This window comes from Limulus polyphemus, unplaced genomic scaffold (assembly GCF_000517525.1).
Source record: "Limulus polyphemus unplaced genomic scaffold, Limulus_polyphemus-2.1.2 Scaffold2911, whole genome shotgun sequence".
In the NCBI taxonomy this organism is placed as follows: domain Eukaryota; kingdom Metazoa; phylum Arthropoda; class Merostomata; order Xiphosura; family Limulidae; genus Limulus; species Limulus polyphemus.
Window position 1 is genome coordinate 88,451 of NW_013668521.1, and position 14,388 is coordinate 102,838.

The following is a 14,388-nucleotide window of genomic DNA, read 5'->3' on the forward strand; positions in this document are numbered from 1 at the left end:
TGAAAGGCCATGTCATCTCGTTTGTTCACTCTCATTCTAAATTTTATAGAACTACTATTTCATGAATTATGTCAATAAGTTTGGTATCAAACTGTAGATTATAATTCAAATTTTAGTACTATACATTATTCAATTTCTTAATTTAAAAGTAAATATATAATTAATAAAACACAGTTAAATATCAATTTGCGTGTCACATGGTATGTTGAATGCAGCACTGGTTCAAATTAGATGTTTGTGGTGTCAAAATACTAATTCTATAGTTTGTATGAATTAGAAACTCATATTACCATTATTAAGAAGCTATAATATAAAACAAGAACCCCGCATCTTTTCAATTTACTAAGATATTGCTTGTGTAATAAATCAAACACAGTGGCACTCCCGCCCACCTCTTTCCATTTTTGGAAATGCTCTCTTATACATACTTACTTCTATATATGACATGAACAACCAATCAGAGGTTCAGAATGTCCCCATAGTGGCTTTCTCAGGCATTTTAACATGTTTGAATGCCATCTCTTTCTTTTGAACCAAGATTTCAAAAAGGTAGGTTGTGTCTTTAGTCGGCTCAAAATTTCATATTTTTTTAGACTGAAATACAGCTTAGTTACTAAGCTTGATAAATTACAATAGAATTCTATGGTATTCATATAGTATTTTATGATTTTTTTAGTTATTCAACTGTATATAAATAGAACCTAAAAATTAAATTTTGTTGCATATCCTCTATGTGCACAATTTTACAAAAACTTTGCAACTAAGTACAAAGGTTGTAACTAGAAGAGATAATTGTTTGCTTTACTTCTTCAGTTACTGTTCTATGTTTTAAGAAAAATAAGTTTAATAACTTATTTCTAAATAGCAATAATCTATATACATATATTATGTATAATAATTGAAATGTGACTATTTTACTAAATACTAGTCCACTAAAACACAGCCAAGACAGGTCACTTTGTAAAGACTAAAGATCAGTTGTATATTATTGGATACGGTGACTGCATCATTGTAACTTGTGTATTGTTAGCCAAGCATGGCTGAAAGATCAATATAATAAAAATTATAAATATGTTTTCGTGTTATAATTTGTTGTCATTCTAGATCAAAAAAGGTATAACTTATATTTATTTCCTTTTTTTAACATGGTTACGAGATCAGTCAAATCAACCAAACCCATACAGATATTCGTTACTGAAAATAACAAAAAATATAGTTTTTTCTTAACAAATGTTTGATAACTAGTTGGATATTATAAAGATTTTGCTTGTGAAATTTGAAAAATTTTCTGATTCACAAAAGTATTTTAATCCTAAAATGTAAATTACATTGCATGTTGGATAGGCAAAACACGAAAAGAAAAAGAAGGCACGAGAAAAACATTACTTTACAAACCCTACAATTTAATAAAAAACTTTATATTTTGTGTATGAAAGCAATATAATCTTTACTGATAATCTGCCAAATTTCATTAACATATGGTTACTAATTTAAAAGTTATAGCATGAAAACTATAACAAGCACAAAACGGTTACAAGGTTGGTTCCAGAGACCAAGCCCGAGATAATATGCAACTGAAACTACTCACTACTTAACCTGTTTAAAATATAACAAGTGCCACATTCACGTAATAAGAAAGAAAAAGTTGTTCACACTCATGTAAATACAACAGTGAAAGATTTACATTTGTGAGATTATATATATACAAGCTCAGAATGTCTCACTAGTGGCTTTCTCAGCCATTTTAACATGTTTGATTGCCATCTCTTTCTTTTGAACCAAGAACCTGTTTAAAATATAACAAGTGCCACATTCACGTAATAAGAAAGAAAAAGTTGTTCACACTCATGTAAATACAACAGTGAAAGATTTACATTTGTGAGATTATATATATACAAGCTCAGAATGTCTCACTAGTGGCTTTCTCAGCCATTTTAACATGTTTGATTGCCATCTCTTTCTTTTGAACCAAGATTTCAAGGAGGTAAGTTGTGTCTTTAGTCTGCTCAAAATATAGAGTCAGTGAAGAGAATATTGTTCTACAGGTAAAATTCACACAATATTCACAGCAAGGTCTTTGGAAAGATCTGTACTCAGTCATCACCTGTCTTATAAAAAACATAACTGAGATACTTAACTTCACTTATGGAGAGCCTTGGCTATCTACCTTAACCATTTTTATCCTTAACATTGCCAGCTCCATGTACCCTCTTCAGTCTCATACAGTTCCTACTATATAGAAGACTGAAATGTGAACTCTTCACACAATTTTTCATATGAAGTATCACTTATCAACCAAAACTTTGATTTCTACATGCCTGTCATGCAGTATTTATTCTGAAACCCATGATGGGAGTCACTCAAGTACTACTCAGTCTACTGGTTATATAGCCCTTCCACTAATTTACAAAACCAGAAAGGCCAAGACTTTCAGGGCATCAATTTTGGAAGTCCCATAAAAACTTGAAGGTCTCAAAACACTGTATGCTTAATGTTGTTCTATCCATGCAAACTTTGTCACATTGCAACAAAATTCATGTCCCAAACCAAGTCATTCGAGCCAGACATTAGTTATTGTTTGTCTTGTTTATCTGTGTGCACACATAATATTGCTTGGGATGTGTGTATGAATTATTACAAGTCATTCTCATGCATTCCAGATTAGTTCAAGAATACAATAGCTGACACAACATATGATGTCTTGCTATGCTGATGATAGAGTTTGACAGCAAAGATCATGGTTGCAAGTGAACTATAAGGATTCAAAATGCAACTTACATTTTTAAGCCTTTGTCAAAATTAAATTTAAAAACAAAAAATATTAGGGTAGCAGCAATAAAACAGGATAAGAAAGAATATTCTTTTAGGCCTACTATGAATGTGTGTAATCAAAACACAGACATCCCAAAGACTTCCATACATTCAATTTTTGGCATCCAAAGAACATTTCTGGGTGTATAACACACTGAGATGTTCATCAAAGGAAATGTTGAGTACAGTGTGACTGCCTTTACTTTTACAGGCTTTTTACTGGTGTGGCACCTTCCAACTGGTCATACTCTATCAACACATGACTGTACTGTAGTGTAGATCATTGTCACACTATTTTCATATTTATTTTCAATATTTTACATACATGAAATATGTAAGTACTTCAACACTAAGGTTTTCAATAGGCCAAAAAGTTTATGTATATTTGTTTACAGTTCTTTTAATTAAAGTATTGACTTCATTTACAACTTGTTTGAAGATAATAGCAATGCAAGTTTTTGTTGTCTTTTCACTACATGAATTGAAAATATACCTTAAACTTACACATATCTAAACTAAGTAATGCCATACTGACTTCATAGCTGTTTATTGCAATCAAAGATACATCAGTTTAGAAGCAAATATTTTTCTAAATGTTAATTTTCATTTATATATTTTTTACACTGTAATTTTATAGTTTCAGACAATGTGATACTGAAAAAGTTTAACATAAAAAGTCTACAGAAGGAGACCGAGAAATCTGTAGTTGCATTACCATTGTAAATATATGGAGCAAAGTACAACTTAATCATTGTAGTGTGTCACTTATGTTCAAATTATCTAACCACTCCCACCAAGAAGAAAAAAAGATGAGTTGCAACTACAAGTAGTATTATATTACACAGTTTCTATTTCATATCAGGAATCAGATACAGAAGCTTAATAATAACACAACAAACAACAATGCTTTGTGGTTATAAAAATAGTGCCTCACTATATTATGTAAATATTTCTACTCAATTTTTATTTTTATTGTGTGTAGAGATAGGGAGGATGGTTAACTGCATCATTTCCAAATGAGATCCAATTTTACATTTTCAGACAACATTCCACTACACTAAAATTTGAAGATTTTCTTCATGGACTATATCTTCCAGTTATGTAGGATGTAAGTTTGGTCTTTATGCTGAGGCCTTCACCACAAGAACTAAACATTGTTCATTCCTACAGGTAGATGCAGTCCATAAAACTTCAAATTCAGTATAATTAGTTATATCTAAAATTTCTACTATATTAGTCACTATTCTTTCATTCCATTTCCCAAACTTTACAACCATCCTAGATAGTAAATAATCTTCATTCAATGTCATGAAATTCTTAGTCAATATGCCTTGCATTTACAGATCTATACATAACATCTAAATTTTTTGCTCAAGCCTATATTAACATGCTCTTAAGGTTTTCCTTAATAATAATATAGTTTTGTTTCACTCTAAAAAATTTGAGTAAGATGTAAAGCAAAACTTTGTCTATAGTCAACTAAAACTACATGTGGATTTCTTGGACAGTTTGTGAAATGTCTGTTTTGTGAAATACTCTTTACAATATTAAGAATTAACTGTTAATTAAAATTAACATTTTATTTTAAAATTAATGTAAATTAAAATGTTTTCACATAATGAGTATCATAACTGCTGAAAATCATAAACCACTAAATGTAACATGGAGAGTTAGTGTTGGACATACAAGACTGTTTAGTTTGTTTAGTTTTCATAACTAAAGTGTTTAAAGTTGATTATTTTAACAGCAATAGTTGTGGCAAGTTTCGTTACATAACTCTGTAAGAGTTGTATCATGGAGGGAGTATAACTGGCAAGTCTAAGAATAACCAGTCAACGTCAAAACCAGTCGTGCTGACCAGAAGCAGGAGTCCACCAAAGGTGACAGGAGGTTAACAAACAAATGGGAGAAGAGATGCTATATTTGTTATAAAATAGGACACATTGCAAAGGAGTGCAAGTTCATCACAAACAAGTAACAACAGAAATCTCAACATAAAGCAGCTGTAGCTACTTACAAAGATGCTGCTGGCAAGAAACAAGAAAAGAGCGACTGTCACCATAGATGCTGCTGCCAGAAGAAACAGAATCAAGAAAACACATCAGATTCATCACAAGAAGGAAGTGCCATTTCCATGATTGATCAGTGTACGACTAATGGTCGGCTGAAGTTAGCAAATGGATCAGTAGTGATTGGACCATGTTACAAATACCAAGAGGTGCCAACAAATTACAACAGGCGAAGGCGATGTCAAGGACAAGAAAGTGAAGGTCCTACGAGGCACTGGGTGCAGTAGCACACCAGTGAGAACTAGTCTAGTATCTGATGACTAAATAACAGGAAATATATGCCTGTGCGTGCTAGCTGATAGGACAGCAAGAAAGCTTCCCATAACAAAAATAAAGGTGGATACTTCATACTATGTGAGAGACCTTGAGGCCATGTGTATGAAGGCACCCATCTCTGACTTGGTGATTAGAAATATACCACACAGAGGAACTAGACAGAAAGTAGACTGATGAGGGATCTCAAAGGAAGAAAAGCAAGCAGGTCATCAAGCCCTTGCAAGTATTAAAAAGTGACATCTTGAATGCAAGTCTACAGGAACTGAAGAAAAAACAGAAGAGAGACTTGGCACTACAGAAACTTTGGAACAGTGCCAGAGAGAAAGTAGAGCACAAGATAAAGAGGAAAAGAGACTAATAAAATAGAGGACTGGAAAGGAGTACTGAATGGGGTCAATCAAAGCAGTTCTACTAGAGAAGCCTAACACATCAAAAGCATTTTTTTTGTCAAGAAGACCAAGGGTCGATGTTTCAAGGTCGGACAGCCAACAACAAACTCAACATGCAGTAGAAAGGATCTTTTAAAGTACAGGAAGTGCTCAACAGAATGTACTATAAGGTGAAAGTGGATGAGACAACCAAGGCCGACCATGCCAATTTGTTGAAAAGGTACTTTGAGAGGGAAGAAGACCTTATGACTGCAGCTATTGAAGTACAGATGTACATGGTAGTTGTGACTGTCATAGATGCAGAACCAGAAGACAGTGACTTTGTCATAAATGATGATGATCTATTAGACACAAGGCCACTGGGTGGTGAGAAAACATACAAGGTAGTCAACATAAGTGAAGAACTGATTGGCAAGCAGAAGAAAGATGTAAAAAATCTACTATGCCAGTATAAAGATAGATCAGGCAAGACATACCTCATACAAAACAAGATTAAGACAAAGGCAAGGTATCCTATCAAGATGAAGTCCTACCAGATGCCCTATGCAATGAGACCAACAATAGAACTCTAAATGTTGGTGCAGACGATCTGAGGAAACTTAGTGTATGAAGAGTCTTTGAATATAGTATCAAAAAAATATTGTAAATATTTTTCTTGAAGAGCAGCTTATTGTTGGATGTAAAAGACTGTTTAGTGTAAGAATTATTATTTAGTTCATTTAGCAATCTAATATTTAAAGATTTGGTTTTCCTAACATAAGTGTTAAAAGTTATTTTAATAGCAATAGTTGTGGCAAGTTTTGTTACATAACATGGTACGAGTTGTACATTGTGGATGCAGTTTAACTGTTGTACTAGGCTTATTGTTGAAATCATCTTACTTGAAGCTTCTAAATTATTCTTGTTGTATGTAATACGGTCGTCACTAGACGGCTAGAAAGTTCTAGGCCTCAGTCGACATTTTTATAAACAGGCGTCCAACAATGTAGAAAGCCAAAAAGCAAGTTAAGTGAGAGAGAATTAGAAAGTTCTAGACTGAGTTATTGACAGCTTAGCCATGACAAGCAATTTCTACAGAAGTTAAGTAAGCCAGAAAACGTCAAGTTAGTGAAAGTGAAGTTAGACTGCATAACTGTTAGTTTAGCTGTAATGCACGATACCTGAAGAGAGTTTCACAGTTTAACAGAGATAAAGAGAATAGTTTGTCTTCTCAAAGGGAGTTCTAAAATAACTGAACTAGCTTGTGTGGACTTTCAACATAAAGGAGAATTACTTAAAGCTCTTTATTCAACTGTGGTAACACACGAGGTAAAAGTGAATTTATCACTGATTCTATTGTGATGAAAGAGTAGAGAAGAAATAATTCATCTTGTCAATTGGGTTCTGATGCAACTGAACCAAACTGTGTGGACTTATGATAAAAAATGATACTTATGATATAATAGTTTATTTATTCATACCAGATTCAACCATAGTTACCTGTATAAGGTCAATTATATTTTTTTTATGTAAAACATTCCTCAAATTTTACATAACTTGATGCTTTAGCCTGCAATATTTGAAAAGTAATCTTATCTACAGGATTTGACCATTTGTTCTGAATACACTGTTCTTATTAGTGCACATTTAATGCACAAGGATAACATCGGGAAAAAAAAAACTGAAAATACTTATTCTTTTTTTGTCAGATGTTAACAGTTTTAAATATGTTTGGCTTTCTCTTGCAAAGAAGATTATTCTCACTTTTCTTAGCTGAGAGTGGCAACATTAAGAATCAGATATCTACTGTTATTTACAGCTTTCATCACATCTTTAAGTCATCATTGTGAATTTAATAAGGAAATTCTTTGTTAAAGCTACTGAGGGTGTCTTAACTCACATAACCTAAGAACAAAATATCATTTCTACTTCTCTGGTTTTAAGGCTGTAGTTCACTCTCAAAATTAGATATCAGTAACACCAGGGATAGTAGGTAACTCATCATTTTGGTCACTTATCTGAATACACAATTTACTCTGGAGAAGTACAGTAGTGTTACTGCAGTAATATGGTAAATTTGGAAGATTTGACAGAAATTTTAATTTATGGTGAAATGTTACTATATCCTAGACTCCTTCAGATATCTAGGGCTGCAATAAATCAAATGAAATAGGGTATGTTGAAAATGCAAAAACTGAACATAGGTCTCCAAGATGTAAGGACCAGCTTGTGGCTTCTGTTATGAAATTCTACAAGTTGAGAAAAAAACATTCTGAAAAAAAGGCAAAATAATCAATCCCATGAAAATGCTAGCTTTAACAAGAACCTACAGTAGTCTTAATCATCAAAACATGACACTTTTCTTAGACTTTCAATAATAACTAACACCTTGATCTCAAGAACATACCATTGTCTGAAAACCCATAGTTTCAGAACAATAACAAAACTATAAATCCAATTCTGTCAAACTGTGCATGCTCATCTTTACCTTCAGTCTTTATTCTTTCCTGTCCCTAGCACCTTGGTTGTTGATTAACAAACAGTAAAGTTTGTTTGTTTTTTAATTATGCACAAAGCTACACAAGGGCTATCTGTGCTCTGCCCACCACGGGTATCGAAACCGGGATTCTAGTGTTATAAGTCCGCAGACATACCACTGTGCCATTGGGGGGCAACACTAAAGTTTCCTAATATATATCACTCAGATATTCATTGCATTAAATTTTACATTATTAGGTAAATATCATGCATTCATTAATTTATAGAGTAATGGGTACACCTGATATATTAAGTTATTCACTGGCTCAAGTTCAAATTTTTCTACAAAGAATCCTAAATCATTCTTGGAAACCCTTACAAGTGAAATATTAGTTACTGTCAATGAAACATTCCATATTTCCATATATCTTGTTTTAATTAATTGACTTCATTAAGGTTGTCAGGTGAGCAAAGTTTTGTGGCTGTGTTTATAAACTTTATCAACAGGAACAAATTTCCGACAAAAAACCATCAAAAGAATTATTCACAGAAACCACACCCAACAACAAAATGGAAACCAACTCACAATCCTAAGATCAATGAAGCAACTAACAACAGAATACTATATTGCTACATATCGTACATTCCAGATATCAGCAACAAAATAACTAAAATTTTGAAAAACTCATAACCAAACATAACATTCCAGTAAACACCACATTCATTCAAAAACCAGGTCCAAAATACAAATCTATACTATGTAAAAGCTACTCTGACAAGCATAATACTAACATCATATATAAAGAACAGTGCAACAACTGCCATAATTTTTATATACATAAAACAAGCTGAAAAATGGAAACCAGATTCAATGAAACAAAATATCACCCTCCCATGTTTTTGAACATTGTATCTCAAAGAACCACAGTATAACTTCAGAAAACACTAACATATTTAGTAAAAAAATACAATAAAATTAAAAAAGCTCATTTTACCCTACCAACACAGGTCTTCCTACGATCATGGGTCAAACTATGTTGAACTAATATTTTATTAATGTATGTCAATGAGTTTGGTATCAAATTGTAGATCATAATTCAAATTTTAGTATTATACATTAGTTAATTCCTTAATTTAAAAGTAAATATTAGAAAAACCTAAATATTGATTTTTTTTGTGTGTCACATGGTATGTTGAATGCAGCATTGGTTCAAATTAAATATTTGTGATATCCAAATACAAAGTTAGTTTTTCTATGGATAAGATACACAAATTATCAGTATTGGCAAGCTAGAATATAAGATAAGAACCTCCCATCTTTTAAATTTCTTGAGATATTAATATATTTATTGAATCAACCAAGGTGGCTCTGCTCACCTCTTCCATTTTTTGACAATAATTGCTTACGTACACCTACTTCATATAATAACATGTGTATAACCAATCTAAAGCCCAGAATGCCTCCCAAACACTTATCCCACTTTAGTCAATTATGTACTTTACACACCTCTTTGGCACAAACTAAACCCGACACAAACAACTCTAGGTTATGATTGGCTAGTTCTCAAGGCCAACTCATGTTAAACATCTGGTTTACGTGATGTCGACATCCGTACCCATATATTTCATCACACTCATTAAACATAACCCTTTATTCTCCTGAAGAAGAATAGTCAACTATTCAAAAGCGCTCGAGTTTTGGGTCCCATTTGAAAACATTAGAACTTTTGTAGGTGATCCTGTGTGCTAACTTTTTAACCAGAATTTAATACTTTGTATTATGCTATTATTTTTATTTTTTGCATATTTATAAATGCATATACTAATATACAAACACGTTTTTTCACAAGAATTTACAGTCAAATCATGACTAGGTAATTGATATTGGCCAAAACAAGTCACAGTAATGATGCTAAGGAACTCTTTATGTTAGTTCATTAAAATGAGTTAACACTACCTAAGGCCCCATCACCAAAAGTTTCATCATTCACAGCATCATAGTCATCCTCCACATCAGCTGTAAGTGGTTCTTCTTCAAGTTTTCCTGATCCCAGAGTCTGCCAATAAAAAATAAATGTCACTGATTAAATTATTTGAATAGATTACCGTTCTTTTGGTTTTGCTTTTTCTGACGATGTAAAAATATATCTTACATGAAATAGCTACAAATCGTAGAATTAAGCTGTACTTTATGTCAGGCTTAACACTCATTTGTCATTGTAATTTCTACCTTTATGATCTCAGTTAGTCACTGTTAATAAAAAAAAAAAATTATCTAATATTTCATAAGAAACTTACAAATAACATTTCTGAAATATGTTGGCCACAATTTTTACTGTTTTGAATAGGTCAATAATTTGTTAATTTGCCACAGTATTTTTCCAGTTGACCCTATTACAGTTCAAGACAGATGGTCTTAAAAAACTTCCGACTTGGATCTGAAATACTTTTAACAAATATTTATAATAGACAATGCTAGGAAATACCAATATTTTAGTAATATTAAGTTACTTGTGCATTGAGAAGATGAATTTTAGCTGAAATTTACTTGAAACAAAAATATGAGAGTAGCATTTGTTTTGCAGTTTTCTTTTACACGTAATTATGTTGATTTATCTAAATTGTAAGTAATAATCACAAGTTTTATAATTCAAACCATGGCAATAAAGTTTATTTAGATCGACAGGTACATAGATATATATTGCACTTAACATTATTAAATAAATATTAATCTAAGCTTTTCTTATTTGAGTGTAGCCTTTTTTTAAGTGATGTATATTAACATTCTGTTCTATCAATGATTAGCACTTTTCAGCATTGTCTTTAAATATAAATCACACAAGAGAATACACTAAACCTTAAATATGTTTGCAAATGAATGCAACACATCTCCACCATACAATCCCATGATACCATTATAATACATTATGATAGCAAAGAAATTGTGAAAAAAAACCAGAAAAACTGAAGTGTGTCTACAGCTGTTTGGGACCTTTAAAAAAGTATCTCTGTACAAAAATCCCAAGTAGATTAACCAAAATATGACAGAGTAATTGTCAAACAATCCTTAAATTATGCTTTTTGTAGCATCTTAACCCCCCTTTAATTATTAAGAATGGGCAAGTCTACCATTTTTATTTGTCAATGTGTGGGACATGTGAAAATTTATATTTGTGACAATTTTCATCTTCAATCCTGGAGCCCAAAATATATATTTTTGGGTTGTTTCACCTTTAGACATTTTAAGGATATTATGTGGTTAAGTTATATAATGAAAAAAGCATCCGGATGTATTGGACTGAGGTATAACCTACCAGGTTTCAAGTTAATCCATTAAGAAATGAAGGAATGGTGGTCCATTGAAAATTGTTTGGAAGAAGAAAGAAAGAAAAGAAATAACAGAAAAACAGCACGTCTCTCTACAGCAACATAAAAATCATCACTGCTGTCAACTGCCTTTGCAGATTTTGCCAATAGTGTTTTCACTGATAGTTTATACTCACTTGTCCCATTTTTCTGTCGTAAGCTATTATTTTTGTTGATATTAAAGATTATTCAATACCAACTACTTTTCAAAGTAATCAGCAAAAATATTTTATTGCTCGGTTGTTCATATTACTTTAATAATCAATCATACCACTAAGAGTTCATGAATTTAGTGGAAACAACATATATGTACATTATTGTATAAAATCATTTTACTATACACCCTTATGTGGCAACTTGTAACCAAAGGCTAGGTTTGACTAAAACTCTGCTCAAAAATTAACAAATACATGAAGATTGAAGATCTTTGCCATCTACACATAAGATACAGAGTTCAACAAAAATGTCAATTTGAATGAGGAAAATAAATTAACTGTTGCCCTGTAGCTGCTTAGCATAACTGTTATAATCTATAGAAAATCTGATATTTCTTAAGTATTTCAAAAAATGGTTAGTTTAATCTTTTCTACATTACTCAAATTTCACAAGTTTCAAAATCATTATCACTTGTGTCATTGTCCACACTCTTCAATATAACTTGAATACTAATATTCAACTTAATAATAACCTTTATACCTACTAATCTTGTGCATCTTATAGACAAACTCATTATTTTACTATAAACTTCAATACTGAAAGATTAACTTATTAAAATACTGATTTGCACTCTACTGCATTTGAATATATTAGAAATGACAGGCATAATGTGTCATATATAATTGGATTCTCTAGCTTTAGACATACTACACTACCTTTGCAAGTTCAACCTCACTTCATTTTGATGTGAACATCATACATGTAGATGCTAAATTAGTTTTCTTTAAGCCTAGTGTTTATACTTGGAATAGCTTATACTTGAAATAAATATCTGTTATTTGTTTGGTAAACATGAAATGGTGCACATTTTGCATTCAAAAGAGAGCAATAAAGTAGTTCTGCAAAAGAAAACTTTCTAAACAACTTGTGTTTTTGATCACTAACTCGCATACAGTAGTTCACTAGATCTTTATAAAAAGACATTTACATACACATCATTGTTTCAAATTCAGAGCATATTATAATCATGTCACAATGTTTCTAAAATCTGTCAAATATTTATGCATAACAGAACTGGAAACTAAAAGTATAGCAATAAAATAAAATAAAAAAAAAACTCATGGAAAAGGTTAGCAGTTGCAACTGTTAAGAGAAATAGTTTGGAACTTTCTGATCAGTACTTCAATCAGTGCAACGGAAAAAACATTGTAGTAATTTTATTTCACATTGTCAGCTTTTTAATTTCACTGTACATTGAGCTTTATGTAGTTAGTGCTAGGGTAGAGAAAATAAGGGAGAAAACATAAAGCTTTACCAAAAAACAAATTTGATATTTATTTACAAAGCTCTAGAGGTTAATTAAATGTGAAAACTATAAGATAAAAAGAAGTATTTATTTCCTTAGCCATTAAAGTCACCTTTCACTCGGATGGAATCAGTAAAGGCTTTGTAAGTTCAGATAAATCTGTAGCAGACATAATGCATGAAAAAACTTGTTCATGTACAACAGACTTGTAATGTTCACTAAATGCTTGCCAAATTTCCAGAAGATATTCATTATAAATGCAGAATTGTAGTATGTATAGTTCCAAGGTTGTTCAAATAGAACAACTTTGTTATTATGAGGTTAAATCTGTCAACAAACTTAGGAACTCTGGACTTGTTTGCTTGCTTTTTTTTTTGTGAGCTCGCATGTCACTTCCCTTTCAGTATCAACTGAAGCAGTAATCCTTTCACCAAAAGCAACAAATCACAGTATGAGCCAACTTTCTTTCTCTCTTAGTGCTAATGTAAACAGCATACAATCTACTGTCATGTTTCACATGGTATTCAAAGCATTGTAACTTTTATACATTTTGTTTCACTAGTTTTGTTAAGCTAAATAGAGAAGCTTATAATTTTTACACTTTAATTATGTTTGTTAAAAATTATACAACAAAAAATGAAACATACACAAAAAAAACAAGGATATGTAGCAGGGTTGGATTAATACACAAAGCACACAAAACCATGGCCTAGGGCCCCACACTCTTGGGGGCTTCTGACTTTCACGACTATACACTATATTAATTAATTAAATTTAATTAAAAATTTCAAACCATTGAAAACAAATCACATAGAAAGAAATGAACTATTTTTAACATCATGATGAAATATATGATGTATATTCAGTAGGAAATCAAGTGAAGTTCACAATTTGATCATATTTTCACGATCATATTAGCATATGCACATCATAATTTTGGAAAACAGTGAATCTATATTCCATGTTGAAAACTCTTTGGGATTTGCAGCTGGTGGATACCTTTCCAAATGTTGACATAGCCCTACACAGTTTCTTGACACTGCCTTGTGCTAATGTTGAGGGCAAGTGCTCATTTTCTGCCATAAAGAGGATTAAAATCAGCTAGTCTACAATGGGTTAAGATAGATAGAATCAGATTTAACTGGAAGCCTGGATTTAAGGCCTCTTAAATGATTTTGCATCTTTCATATGTTTAAAAATGGCAATATGAATAAACAAAATATACTGAGTATGCACTACTGACCTTTTTTGATTTGGGTATTATCTTTAAATATGACAATGTAAAATAAATAACGGATAATGTGCAAATAAAAATTATGTGTGTGCCAAAATTCTGCTTACGTCTTAAACATAAAAAAATTCTAAGAAAAACCAATTATTGAATATTATTAAAAATAAAACTCAGGATAATTATCTAAATGACGTAAAATCGTAGTATCTTATTGATTATATTAACACAGATAGCTTGTATTATCAACTATCAATAAAGCCAATCAATAGAATAATAAGATAAATATTCCTGATTTCAGACAATATACTCATGAAGCCCCACACAAAC

General features: G+C 31.6%; 1 protein-coding gene across 1 annotated transcript in view; it reads right to left on the reverse strand.

Moving 5' to 3' along the window:
- The window catches only part of LOC106468195 (protein PAT1 homolog 1-like), a 127,380-nt gene that overhangs the window by 84,542 nt on the left and 28,450 nt on the right, over positions 1-14,388 (reverse strand). The window contains exon 3 of the mRNA XM_013928608.2: positions 9,960-10,059. Within this exon, the coding sequence (XP_013784062.1) occupies positions 9,960-10,059 (100 nt within the window). The remainder of the gene's footprint in view (positions 1-9,959; positions 10,060-14,388) is intronic.